The sequence below is a fragment of the Phaseolus vulgaris genome, chromosome 11 (genome assembly GCF_000499845.2).
Source record: "Phaseolus vulgaris cultivar G19833 chromosome 11, P. vulgaris v2.0, whole genome shotgun sequence".
Classification (NCBI taxonomy): Eukaryota; Viridiplantae; Streptophyta; class Magnoliopsida; order Fabales; family Fabaceae; genus Phaseolus; species Phaseolus vulgaris.
In genome coordinates this window covers 5017777-5031935 of record NC_023749.2, presented here as the reverse complement: position 1 = coordinate 5031935, position 14159 = coordinate 5017777, and the positions used below count along the sequence as shown (strand labels likewise).

General features: G+C 35.7%; 2 protein-coding genes and 1 long non-coding RNA gene across 3 annotated transcripts; all 3 read right to left on the bottom strand.

The window, feature by feature from the left end:
• Positions 1-770: 770 nt before the first annotated feature.
• On the bottom strand, positions 771-5839 carry LOC137822640 (uncharacterized). The gene is made up of 4 exons (XM_068627583.1): positions 5812-5839; positions 5551-5729; positions 2460-5429; positions 771-2318 (listed from the first exon to the last, which is right to left on the bottom strand). Exons 1-4 carry the CDS (start codon positions 5837-5839, stop codon positions 771-773), a joined length of 4725 nt encoding a protein of 1574 aa, XP_068483684.1.
• Positions 5840-5878: 39 nt separating this feature from the next.
• Positions 5879-7298, bottom strand: LOC137822637 (protein FLOWERING LOCUS D-like; the record flags this gene model as incomplete). Its single annotated transcript, XM_068627569.1, has 4 exons — positions 7097-7298; positions 6814-7016; positions 6258-6702; positions 5879-6171 (listed from the first exon to the last, which is right to left on the bottom strand). Coding segments are annotated over exons 1-4 (1143 nt in total), but the record flags the coding sequence as incomplete, so codon positions are not given.
• A 3961-nt stretch (positions 7299-11259) lies between these two features.
• On the bottom strand, positions 11260-14096 carry LOC137828324 (uncharacterized). The gene is made up of 5 exons (XR_011083858.1): positions 13893-14096; positions 13319-13367; positions 13144-13239; positions 11672-11733; positions 11260-11485 (listed from the first exon to the last, which is right to left on the bottom strand). It is a non-coding gene; the product is annotated as an uncharacterized lncRNA (long non-coding RNA).
• Positions 14097-14159: the final 63 nt, after the last annotated feature.

Below are 14159 nucleotides of genomic sequence, written 5' to 3'. Positions count from 1 at the left end.
GGATTCCTCTATTATGTTGATTAAGTTATCTAATTACCTTGCTCCTTTTGCTAAGAATGAAGATTTGGATTGTGCTTGATTGGATTATTTACATATCTAACTCGAGCTTTTTCTTTGGATGTTTAACTAGGTTATTTATACAACTAGTATACACAAATAAATCAATATTATAAAAAGGGAACAAATCAAGTAATAAACACACAAAAATGAGGCAAAATGAAATATTCATTTCCTTTTCTCTAATTATGCAATACAATTCCTACCCCTGCTAATTATATACATGGTTTATTGGCCTTAAAAAAAGACACTTTATTAATTGTTCTAAATTAAAGCTCTCACGTGCTCTGTAGTTTTTATCCATGATGCTATTGGATCTTATTTAATTATTATTTTTATAAAAAATTCTTATGAACATGTAATATTTTAAAATTTGAAATTCTCTACAAAATAATACCAATATAAATGACCTAACAGATTTCGATATTCTCATAGAAACATAATATTTAAAAATTATTTAGCAAATATATTGGATTCATCATGTTTAAAACATTACATTGCTATTTAAAGATAGTATATTATATATTTGGAAACTACATTTTCAAAAAGATAAGATACTTGAATATTTATTTTTAATATTTTCAAGGTATGCAGTGAGAAATAGAGGTGAAATTCAAGTAGAATTTCACTGTATGATCTATGCATATTATTTAATGAAACAGTGCTTTTGTGATTGCAGAAATGACAAGGCAGCATATGAGTACAAGGATTTTTCATCTTGATCTAATGATTTCTTGTTTCATGGCAAGTGACAGAGAACTAAGATTGCTCCCATTCTCTAGTTGCACACCTGGCATGGCCACAGCTCTACTCCCTACAAACCCATCTTCTCCTATTTTGATCTCTCCAAATTTCACCATTCCTCCTTCACCTTCATATACATGTCCAAAGAGCAAGGCTTCTCTTCCTACACAACCCCCTCTCTCAATCTTCACCATTTCTGGGTTCAATAAGGCTCCCATGCTATCTACGTAAACTGCATGTTCCATATCCACATCTGCACCCATCAACTTCATCCACAAGACAAACCAAAATGATCCACTAGTCATGTCCATAAAATAGTCTCCAACTAAGGTTCTAATGGCCTGCCATGTGCTGTCCAATGTGATCCTTTGACTCCATATTGGCACTGTTTCACCTGCTTTCTTCCTTCCCACAAGAATCCATTTGGCTATCACACACGCCAATGATGCTAAGGCTCCCGAGTGAACCCAAAACAAGGGAAGTAACCAATATATTTGAACCTTCTTGGCACTCTTTAGGTAAACAATACAGTTCAAGGGAGCAAAGACTGATAGACCCAACACTATATGAGGTAACACTGTTTGTAGCAGTGGCTGAGTGAAGAGTGCTGAGAAGGTCTGAAACCACGTTCTGTTCAGGGTCAATTTCTGTGAGTCATTTTTGTGGAGTTCTGCATTCAAATCACCAACTCTTTTCTTGCTTATCTTATCCATATCTTGTATCCATTCATCACGTGAATTCCTTATGACAGCTTGGGACTTTGATCCAATGTAGACACCACCCTCTTGGAGTGTGGAATTCATTGGAGCAACTGAAAGTGCACCAAGTATGACATTCTTTTGGACTAGAGAACCAGGGAGGACTACACTTTGACTCCCAATAACCGAATTGTCCTGAACCTCAATTTTTCCACTAACAAATCCACTTGAAGAATGAAAACCTGTAATTATCCGGCTAAAATCTCCAAGATGGACACCAGAACCAATTGACATTAACTCTGGGTTTGAAACTGAGTTGATGGCTCTAATGGAACAATGCTTACCAATTTTGGCACCCAAAAGGCGTAGATATATGCAGAAGGCTTCTGTTCCTGAGAGAAGCTTTGCACATCTAAGGTGGCAGGAAGTTGTCACTTGACATCGAAGCCAGGTTTTAAAATGTGTTTGGTTTTGACTAGTTTTGAGGAGACGAGTAAAAGCAGTGGTGAGAATGATGAGTATGAAACCATGAAGCAAATAGACACTGGTAAATGAAATGGCAAAGGTGATTGGGTTTGATGAAACTTCAGAAAACATGGTAGCATATGCAACGAGTGTAAACGGGATCCAATGGAAGGCCCCACCTATGCAAACAAATGAAAAGTGTTGGGGTGACAGAGATTGGTTGGAGAACCTAATATATAAGAAGTAGGAAATGACCGCAGCAAGGGAGCTGAGAAAGCCAACAAGATAGATTCCCATAAAGTGGTAGATAATATCATATTCAGTTTTGTTGGTATTAACAGGCAGCTCTGTTTTCTGAAATAAATGAAAAAAAAGGTATTAGTTCATTGTTCTAAGTTGCAAAATTAACATTTTCCAAAAAAGAAAAACCTAAAAATATATGTTCAGAGTATATAAAATATTTTTATAAGCGTTTCTTACTTGTAAATAGCATACCTTAATGTCATTATTAAGCTTTGCAGGTTTGAGCACATGTTGGTCTCGTCCAACCTTTTGCAAGGCCTGTATCTCAGCACCTTCTTCAATAACACTTCCCTTTTGGATAACAGCATAAGGTCCAATGGAAGAACATTTGCCAATCCTAATAGGATTGAAACATAAAATTCCATTCTTTACCTCGTGGCTTTGAACCAAAACACCTTCAGCAATGATAACTTGATCTCCAATTGACACCAAAGATGGGTCAGTGATGTCAACCGTATCAAGTAAAACTGAGGATCCGATCCTTGCGCCCAGAATCTCAAACCAGAATTTAAGAAACACTGTTCCTCTGAGGTGTACCGCCAGAACTCTGGAAGAAATTTCTTGGGCCTTATATAGTGTCCACCACTTGACAAAATCCATTGAATAGATGGAAATTTCAGAGGTAAGGGCATAGTTTGGCCCCAAGAAAGAGCTTCCAAATAATGATATGCAAATGCAAGTAGAAGCCATGCAAAGAATCCAAGCAACAGGTGCAAAAGTCAGGGAAATGAAGTAATGTAACCAGGGAAATGTTTCTATCCATTTACTGGCACTTAGGATGAAATTTAGATAAGTAGTGACGGATAGATATGCAGGAGACACCAGAATGATAGAAATATAAATAAGTGATAGGAGTTGAAGTACACGGATACCAAACTGGCAAGACTTGGATACCTCCACAATCAATTCAGTGGAACCAGTCTGAGCTTCTGGAACATTGGATGAATTGCTTGTAAGTTGAGGCTGAGACTTTGATAGAAGATCTTCACAGAAGTTAGCCAATTCTAGAATGCAGGATGCAGTGAAAACATCTATGGCTGAAATTGGAGTTGCTAAGAAATCTGATAGTTTTTGAGTTGCTTTAACCACACCAATTGAGTCAATTCCATATGATGTCAAGTTGTCTGTGACTGAGATGTTGTTGACTGAGATTCCAGTCTGCTCAGATATTAGCCCTTTCAAGAACTCGACAATTTCATTCTTACTTATACTTTTCCTGGATGCAAGTAGCCCTGGTGTTTTTTCTTCTCTCAACATTCCTGTAGTAAACGGACTTAACAACGACTTCTTTCTCAAAACAGGTGTTGGACCTATTGGTATCAAGCTCAGTGTTTCATCGCTGAACTGTTTGACACATTCAAACCTCTTGATTTTTCCTGATGTAGTTTTGCTGATGGTTCTGGGCTTGATCAACTTGATGGAAGCAACATTGACTCCATGTTCTTCCACCACACGAGTCTTAATTTTCTCAATCACATCTTTGGTGACTGGCTTACCATCCCTTACTTCTGCAATCACGACCAAGCCTACCTGATCAGAGCCATCTGGGGTTGAAATCCCCTTTGCTGATAAAATTTCCTCAGGAACTCCAATGACAGCACAGCAACCTGGACGAAGAATGTCAGATGAAGTCTCAACTGTCTTCTCAACATCCGCTGAGTAAATATTTCTTCCAGCAACAATGATAAGATCTTTGATTCTTCCAGTGATGAATAGATTCTGATCAATTATTCGTCCCAAGTCTCCAGTTCTTGTGTAGCTACGTCCAGGAAGGTTATGAAGTTCATTCCTGAAAGTTTTTCGACTCAATTCTTCCCTTCCCCAGTATCCTATTCCTGCACTAGGACTACTAATCCAGATTTCTCCCTCCTTTCCATCTTCATGAAGCTCTTTAAAAGTTTCTGGATCAACTATTCTAATGTCAATATCTGCATCGTCGTGATTAACATAACCACAACAAACTCTTCCCTGCGAATCAACAATGATTGGCTTACCTTCTCCAAATGCACAACAGGCAAACACACAATTTTCTGCTAAGCCATATCCAGGCGCCATCACCTTTTCAGATAATCCAAATGGACTGGTTAGCTCAATAAATCTTTTCAGGGTCTTCTGTCTGACTGGTTCAGCAGCAACCATAAGAAAAGTCAAGGACGAAAGGTCTAAATTATGAAGCTTATCCTTGTCAGACTCCAATCTTCGAATCACTAACTCAAAGGCAAAGTTGGGGCCAGCACTATGAGTTGCTTGGTACTTGCTAATAACTTCAAGCCACAAGAGTGGTTTCTTGATAAATGTCATTGGCGAAAATAATACTGCAGATCCACCACTAACAAGAGATGTAAAAAGTCCCCCAATCAGTCCCATGTCATGATACTGAGGAAGCCAGCTTACTAGCATTGTCCTTGAGGTGCTCTTGTATCTTCTTCGCATCAACTTTACGTTGTGAATTATCCCACCATGAGTGATCATGACTCCTTTAGGATCACTAGTTGAACCTGAGGTAAATTGAAAGAAACATATATCACCTGGCTCAGGTTCACATTGTTCATCAAGATGATCCAAAACCATACTTTTGGACTTCTTGACCCATGTATCAGTGTGCAACCATGGAAGATTCGGCCACCGAGCCAAGGATTTCTCATTTTTTCCAATGAATGAGATTAAATTTTTGAACGAACCTGCACGGACTGCTGAGTGATAAGCTACTGTTGATAAAATTGCCACAATGCTACATGACTTGGCAATATTTTCAATTTGCTTTAGTGCTTGTCCATTTCTTTGCATGGGATCTGGAGGAAGAATTGGGACTGGTATGACTTTAGCTCTTAGGCATCCAAAGAAGGCATCAATAAAATCCAAACCGGGGACATAGACCAGGAGAACCTTGTCACCTGGCTTCAAAACCGGCTTTTGGCTTGTTACAAGCTTATGAGTAATGCAAGAAGAATTAAAATATAGTTCTCTGTAGGTCCTGCGGCATACTGGAGTCCCTTCTTCATTAATCCAAGAATAGAGAATCCTGTTTTGAGTGATTGGATGAGTTCCCCAGTGCTTCAAGTAGCTATTCAAAGTAGGCAAATTAGGAAATTGCACTTCTGCCAATTCACCTAATTCTTTAGGATTCTTTTTCTGGCACTCGGTTTGCAAGGGAAACAACATCTGCATAAAGCATACTTTTATAAAGAGCAGGTCTATTTGGAAAACATGATCATCTAAATTCAATAAAATCTAGAGTTTTCAAATCATTGATTTGTCAAAATACATATAAATGACAAATTACCTTAGTATAAGGAAATGTTGGCAAATCATTGCTATGTGCAAAGTTCTTGCAGATGAGAGCCATGGCATAAGATGAATTTCTCTCTGTAAGCTCAAACGCCATAAGTCCGCCCACATAGTAAGTATTTCTTGAACCTTGAAGCTTTGATTCCAACTTTTCATAAAACCCATCTTTCATATCTGTATTGAAGCTTCAGAATTTAGAGCTCTTTCGTGGCAAAAAGTATTGGACTCTCAAAAAACAAATCAATTAGACAAATACCTTGGCTACTAACATGAGGAAAGTACATAAAGCGGCGTTGAAGAACGACTTTCTCAACTTCTCCCCCCATGGCTTCTATTGTCTTGATCGCAAGCTCCATGACTGCTGGTCCCTTAATATCAACAGAGTTTCCATAGGACCAGAATAAGAATATATTAGTGCCAGCATAAAATTTTTGCATTGCAACTGGATGTCCTATTGTGCTGGGGTCTTCCATATATTCACTAAAATAATAAAATCCAACAGGCAAATGTTCCAGCCCGTTAATCTTTAAAACAGTGGTGTAGTAGTCATTTGTCTCTACTTTGCTGAACAATTCCTTTTCAAGGTCACTTGCATCCATTACTTCTGTTTCACAATCTGCCATAGACTTGTTTAATCAGGTTTGAAGCTGGAGACAATAACACTACCTTACATAAATAAGGAGCAGTGAGAATTTTACCTACCTATGCAAGTTGAAGGAAATGATCGGTAAGTTCTTCCATATTTTAATGGAAATGAGCCCGAGATTATTATCTTATCAAATTCCAGAGTTTCAACTTGATTTAAGCTCTTGGTCTTAACAGTGACACCATCAGAGTTCCTCCTGATTGCCAATACTTCAGTTTGACAGCAAAGTTTTAAGGGAAGCGATTCAGCAATCTTCTGCCAAAGACTAGTATATCCATTTTTGAATCGTCGAATTTTTCCAGCCATGGACGTTCTAGTAAATTCATGAAGGTAGGCATAAGGCATGTCTTGAATAAATCCATATCCTGAAGCCGTGTAACCATAAGCTACAGATTTAGGAACAGATTTGAGTCCATGATGCTCAAGAAATTCTGGAGTTAAGTCTGAAGTAATGTCACTGACAGCATGGACCCCAATACGATTACAATTCTTCACCTTTTCCTGCCAACACCACGAGGTCAATTGACCGCATTCAAATTTCAAGTCATAGAGCTATGGAAAAACAACCATTAGGTGTCTATAAAAGACTGAAAGTAGAGAGCAAAAACTAACTTGGATTTTCAATGTGAGTGACATAACTGATACATAATCATCAGCAACTTTAATATCTTGATATTCTCCAGTGGAATGACCAATGACAGCAAGCTTGTGTGAGTCCAATTCTTCTAGTTCAGAGGCTGTCTCTCTTGCCAAGTGAAAAATGACTGGAGCACTGTTTGCTGCAAGAACTTGCCCACCCAGATCATAAACTTTTCCTGCATAGACATTTACTAGTGGTCAAAACCTATTGTCACTTTAATTAGTCAATACATAAGAGAGTGTAATCAAGATATACCTTCAATTTCTACTGATTCACACATGCCACCAACCGTATGATGTTTCTCCAAGACTGTGATGTTCTTATAACCAAGCCTGGCTAGCGCATAAGCTGCTGATAAGCCACTTGGACCAGCACCGACTATTCCAATTCTGGTGTTTTCTGGCAGGGAAGGGTGTAATTTGGAGAACTGGTCCTCTATTGATCTCTCTAGATCCATCTAGTATGAATTTGAAACCAGAAATCTGTAAAACCTGTTGAGACCAAAGGGACAAACTCAGTCCAACTACTATAAAAACTTCAGTAGTATTATACATACATCGTCCAATTCCAACCTTTGAGAGCAAGGTCCAACCCAACTAATACAGAAAGATAAATTTCATAAGCCAATGCTTGGAGGCTTTCTCGCTCGAAACACAGAATAATTAGTAGTTAGGACTCAGCACACAGATAAATATACTGATTTAACATGAAGTTCGTTGTTGTGATATCATAAGTAGCACAGAGACGTGGTTCAGATATATCCTCCCCATAATGCATGCTATATAACTAATATATTCAGTATAGTCTTTCAGCATTGGGCCTACTGCAGTGTGGTAGAATTCAAAGTAGTCTGTTAGAGAACAATTCAATTTTCAGAGGTCAAATCTTTAGGATGTTTTAGATAATATTTTTTAGTCAAATTTAAAATTGAAAATGTTCGTCTCAGCATAGTCTTTCAGAGTTTAGACTAGTCTGGTTCAAAAATCTGAATGACTAAGAAACAGCAAATGAAGAGAAGTTTCCACAAGGAACTTAAGAAATAGTGCACACCAAAATAAGAAAACAAATACTCTTTTCCGAAGCAGGTGTTTCACACATTATGGTGTGTTGGCAGCTAAATTCAGAAAAGACAAATTGTTGGCAGTCTTTTTCATTGATCATTTGGCAACAGAAAATATAGAAACATTTCACAATTAACTTTACCTCAGAGGTGAGAAGTATGCAGTCCAACGTCAATCTTCTAAAGGGCTTCTTGGAGATTGTATGTAGCACTTGCTGTAAGTACACTTCATTGTGAGCACAAATCGCAAACTAAGACAACACGTGCAAGAATCAAACACATTAATGGGTGCAAGACTTTCAGAACCAGTCTTGTCCACTGCAAACACTTTAGCAATGTGCTGACAGAATCATTCACGGCCATTATAAAAGAAACTAGTCACGTACCTTAAGTAACCATGCAACACGTTTGGTCGTTAACTGTACCAAGTGGATGCCAAATGGCAACAAAAGAAGCTTAAGAGTGTGTGTGAGAGAAGGGTACGTAGCTCCAGTTCCACACACTCAACTGAAGTTGAAGCTGCCGAAATCATTGCAATTTATAAGTGCTATTCATAAGAGCTCAAAAAATAGAGACAAGTAGATTATGATGACAACGATTTCGATAAGTCCCAGAATGCCATCACCGTCTATGAAGGATAATTCAACATAGGATCAGGAGATATTCCAACTTGATTCTTCAAGTGTCATGTTAATTACAGCAACACTTACGAGAATCCATCTGCATGCCAACAATTACAAATTACAATATGATCTTACGCGTCCATGCTCGAGAAATATCAGTATTTTTTATATATTAGCAATAACAGAATGTTACAGTCCTCTATCTCATTATTTACGTATTATAATGAATATTAGAGAGATAATATGATGTGTTGAGAAAGAGACAGACGATAAATTACATTCAGTAGTGTTAGTAATCACATTTACATATATAAATATATATATATATATATATATATATATATATATATATGAGTTGGTGATGTGGAATTATGCTTTAAAAGATACCAATTTCTGCATATTGCTAGTTGACTATGAAGCAACATCGGATAACGGTGGAACTTCCGATGATTGTTGTTGGATTGGATTGGACCGTTTTTCGTTCTGAAATTTTATATACGACGTTGTAGTAAGTAAAATGGATCGTTATTGTTATAAATAAATGAAAAATGGAACGTGTCAATGTTGTTACTTAATTATATTTCTTTTAGGTTAGGGTATTGATATATATGTTTATACATTATAAAAAGGAATATATATTTAGTTATGTTAATTGTGATTTACATTTGCTTGATTTTTTTTTTCTCAAACCATATTATTTATTTTGTCCCGTATTTTTCTCTCCTCTATCTTTGTCCTTAATCTGAAATTACTGCAAGAAAGTAACGAAAAAAATACTATTATTCATTTTCTCATATGATAAGAAAGGGGTAAAGTATACACCCACTCATGTTTCTTACATTTTTTTTTTGGTAGGATAATAGGAAAAAAATGGAATAAATAAAAAGAGTTATGAAATGAGTTATAAAAGAAATATTTAATTTATTTGAATTGGAAGTGAGGAAAAAAAAAAGGAAGTAGAGTTCTTTAAATTGAGAGAAAGAACACTACAAAAAATAAGTTGGCCAAAAACGGACCTTAACTATGAAAAATCTACGCAAAATGGTATTTATCGTGAGCATAGCGTTAATGGTACTTTCGAAACTAATGTACTCGACATACAGATATTGGCAGGAGCACGATACATGGCGGGTAGGTCAAGCGTGGGCTTAACCTACAAGGTGTTGACAAATTTATAAAAAAACCGTGGGTTTGACTTACTTTTTGCCCACACAAAAATATTACATTTAAAATAGCGTGGGCTTAGCCTTCAAAGCGTCCACACATTTTTAAAGTAGTGTGAGTTTAGCCCAGGAGAATACCTTTTGTTTCCCACAAATAAGTGTAGGCTAAGCCTTCATGACTACAAATTAGCGTGGATTTGACCTTCAAAGTGTTCACACATTTTTAAAGCAGGTGAGTTTAACACAAATATGCGTAGACTAGCTTTCATGGCCATAAATTAGCGTGTGTTTAGCCTTCAAGGTGTCCACATACTTTTAAAATATGTGAGTTTAAATAAGCATGGACTAAGCCTTCTATTGTCCACGCATATTATTTATTTGAAGAACAAGTTTAACACACAAAGAAGACGTGAAATTTTTTTTATTGAAAATTATTTTAAATTTATCTGATTATAATTAAAAAAATATATATTTTTTTAATAAAATAAATCAATTTTAAAATTACATTAACTAATTAAAATTACTCTATTTCTCTCTTTCTTATTGCATTTATCCTATTTTTTACCTGTTTATTTTTTTTTCAATATAATTATTAAATATACAATTATTTTAGGAGCAATATGATGAAGAAATGTTTTTCTTAGTAAAAAAATTTTATTTATAACTTTTCCTTTATACATTTTAGTTGTCTTGAAAATTCATTATTCATTAGGGTTCGAATTTAACTTACTTTAGGCTACACACACTACACTACTATAGAAATAACATTGTCTCTAAAAAAAAAGTATAATAGGATTTATTAATAAACACTATTGATACTTCCATTGTGATTCCTAGCATAAATTTTAACAATAAAAAAACACTATTGATATCTTTTATTTAGAAAATACAAATAATTTATTAAAAATAGCCCATTTAAAAAATATTTATCAACAAAAACAGCTAACAATATATAATTATTTCACTATTAAAAGCATTAGTTACTAGTTAAAAAATGCACATATTAAATAACATTATAATTTTGTAAACATACTTTATTAATATATGCAAAGGGTCAATTTCCGTAAATAAAATGTGTATAAAAAACAGAAGGTTAAAAAACATACTTTATTGAAGCTCTATCTTTGAAATAAAGCAAATTAATCAGAAAAGACTAGGCATGTTATTCATTCCACCCTTTCATCATAGTGTTTGGTTGAGGAGGTGTGAACTATTGCCTAATTATGTTAAAACTACTCATCAAGGTATATATAACCTTCTCATTGGTTCGATTTTAACTTAGAAAATACCTGCAGCCTAATAGAAGTCATATGTAAAGTTCCATTAATCTAAAAAATTGTTAAGATCTAAACAAGGATATTATCTCTAGTTGCATGTTATTATCTTTTTTTTCTTCTTCTCTTGAATATGTTGATGTTTCTCCTTTCTGTTATGAGCATAAAATTGCGTAATGGTTGTTTTGTATAGCAAGGAGAAACATAAAAAAAGGAGAAGAATGGTTTAAGATAAAACTTATACATGTGAAGAAAAGAATAAAATTAAGAAACTACTGTAAAAGGGTATGAACGAGAATAATAAGAATGAGATTTTTCTTGAATTATTAGTTTGGTTACTGCATGTACTTCACCATCTGAAAGTAAATGATGGATATTGAAAATACAACACATAGTACCTACCATCAACAGCATATGCAAATTTTACCATCTCAAATGTGATAATTAGATTTGACACTGACAATTAGAAGTCACTTCAGCTGCATATATTCCAGGGAACTAACAGTAGTCACATGCACATAAACCTGCACAAAATTATGAATAACCTTTTTACACAGATCATTACAAGTGAAATTTTATAGGTATGCATGAAATTTACAAGGTCACAGATTAAAGGAACTGGTCTTGGTTTCAAGAGGGGAAGCAGAAGCATTCACACATTAATTTAAGAAGAAGAAAAGGGAAAGTTGAAGGAGGAGAAATAATGGTACCTGAGAAACCTCAGCATCACACAGAACTGATAGCTCAAAAGCCTTCTTCAGCAATCCCTTTCCTAATTTGATCACAAAAAAGAAAGTGGAAACAATTTAATTATGTATATTTCAGATCTTCTAGATGGCACTTTTAGCATTTAAAAAATGCCTAAAAAGGTGTCAATGCGTGAGCCTAAAAACTGCTAGACAGCTTCCAAACGAAGCACCAGTTGGAACAGCACCAAAAAACCAGAAACAATGAAAACAACACCACATCAAACAGAAAAAACATAACAAAGGCACCCTAAAACAGGCTGTGGTTGCAGCAACTCCATCAGCTTTTATCACCCATACCCAGATGCCATTGCTATTTGGGTTGCTAAAGTCTCCTTTAGTTTAGTCACTATCATCGTCATCGTTGGTCTTTCACTCGAATTTAATGAAACACATGCCATTGTTATCTCTACTGCACCTAGAACAGGAGCCACAACCGCAATTCCTGCCATTCCTCCAGCACTCCAAAAATCCTTGTAACACAATGGATCCTCCACGGCTCAAAGCAGAGGCAGAGAAACACATTCCTCATCCCCTGGAACGTTGGATTACAACCTGCATACCAGCCCACAACACCAGAAAATCCAGCAGCACATACAAACCCAAAAACCAGAGGTGAACTACTGAGCAACAAAGCATCAGATAGCATCCTAGGAGTGATGCAGACCTGCAACAGCTGAGAAAAAGACTAGGACACAACCGAACCAACACCCAGTGAAAAAAGTTCTGACATTAAAGGGAAAAAACCTGGGATTCCAAAGCTGACAGATGAGAACTACGACTACTTTGTATTTGAAATGTTGATGTAGGTGTTTCCATTTCCAGCCACAACTCCATGTGACTCTCTATGACTAACACTCTCCTTAACGCTACATATGTAGGTGTTACTTGTACAATAACAATGCACTTGTTTGCATGCATCAAATTCTTTTACCAAACATAGTAAAAGCCAAAATTTTCCGGAGAAGGAACTTACTCAAAATTGTGTAACTTACTAATTGTATGATCTGCGTTTGGTCGTGTAGTAGGCATGTTTGAGTTACTTAGTCTGCTAACTAAGTATGAGATTTCTCGTATATATGCTTAATATTATATTAGGAAAAAAAGAAATAGCTAGTCTTGTGCTACATTCAATTCCAGACTACCATTTTAATTTAATATTCCCGTTATGCAGTTATCTTTAGCTCAACATACCCTTAAATCACTAGAGATGTTTCAAATTGTTTTTAGAGAACAAGTTGACATATTTGTCTCCTTTAGCGTAAAGAACAATGTATTATCTTCGATCACATGGTATAGCTGGACCTTTTTGCTTCCATATCATACAACTATGCATAAAAACTGATGCAACATACAGAATGTTCAAATCACAATCGAGCCAACGAATGAATAAGATAATGACAATTTCAGTCATAACTGAAAATCTCCAATCAAACCTGAAGTTTTAGCGGGTCAGGATTTGAACCATCAATGATATCTACATTCCCGTTTATCCGAAATTGCTCCCAGGAATCCGTGAAATACCAACAAATCTAACCAAAAGAACTCAACTTAGTCCCAGTTCACAAAATCTACTATGCCCCTCATCAGATTGTTTTATTAAAAAAGTACCTCATGGAATAATTATCTCAGCAGAGGAGCAAAGCTTGAGCTCTTCAATCTACACCCAGAATAAGAAAACAGAAACTTCCAATTGAGTAACTTTTCAACAAAAAGTCAACATGCCAGTAACTATGTGCCTCTATGTTTTAAAATTGGGTAGAAATTATTCAATGAAATAGATTTGAACAGTTGATGTGTATCTCTAAACTGGTTTTAATGCAATTCTTTGAACCATCTAAAAAATATTTATTTCTTCTAAGCTAATAAATTAAATATAGTGCATAATATTACGAGCTATTCCAATTCCAAGCATCAGATTAATTAGAGAGAAAAAAAACCTTGCGAGTCATACAATCTGGATCATACAGTGTTAATTTGGATGTTATCAGTATTATCTTGGAATCCTCTGAAAACGCAGATCATACAATGTCTGAAAACACAAACATAGTATATTTTGTTGCACTCTATTTTATACCAGTTAGTACAGAGAAGTTCAATCACTTCGAAGCAAACACAGAAGAAAGAAATCGAGAAGCTAGGGTTGAAAACACACAAAGATTAAGAAAGGAGAAACAAAACTCACTGTGACACGGTTTTACGGTCGAATCTCACGATCACGTTCCACGGCAGTCGCATCTCACGGTCGCGTTCCACGGCGGTCGTTGTTGAGTACGAAACGGTCAATTGCTCTCGCTCAATCGCCAAGCTTACGGTTACGGTCACGTTTCACTGCTCACTGGCTCATCACATTCAAAATGAGTTTACGCCCCCAAAATGAACAGATTATTAATATTTTTATTTTAATAATCTTATTCTGTCATTTATTTTATTATGTTAAAAATATGTAAAT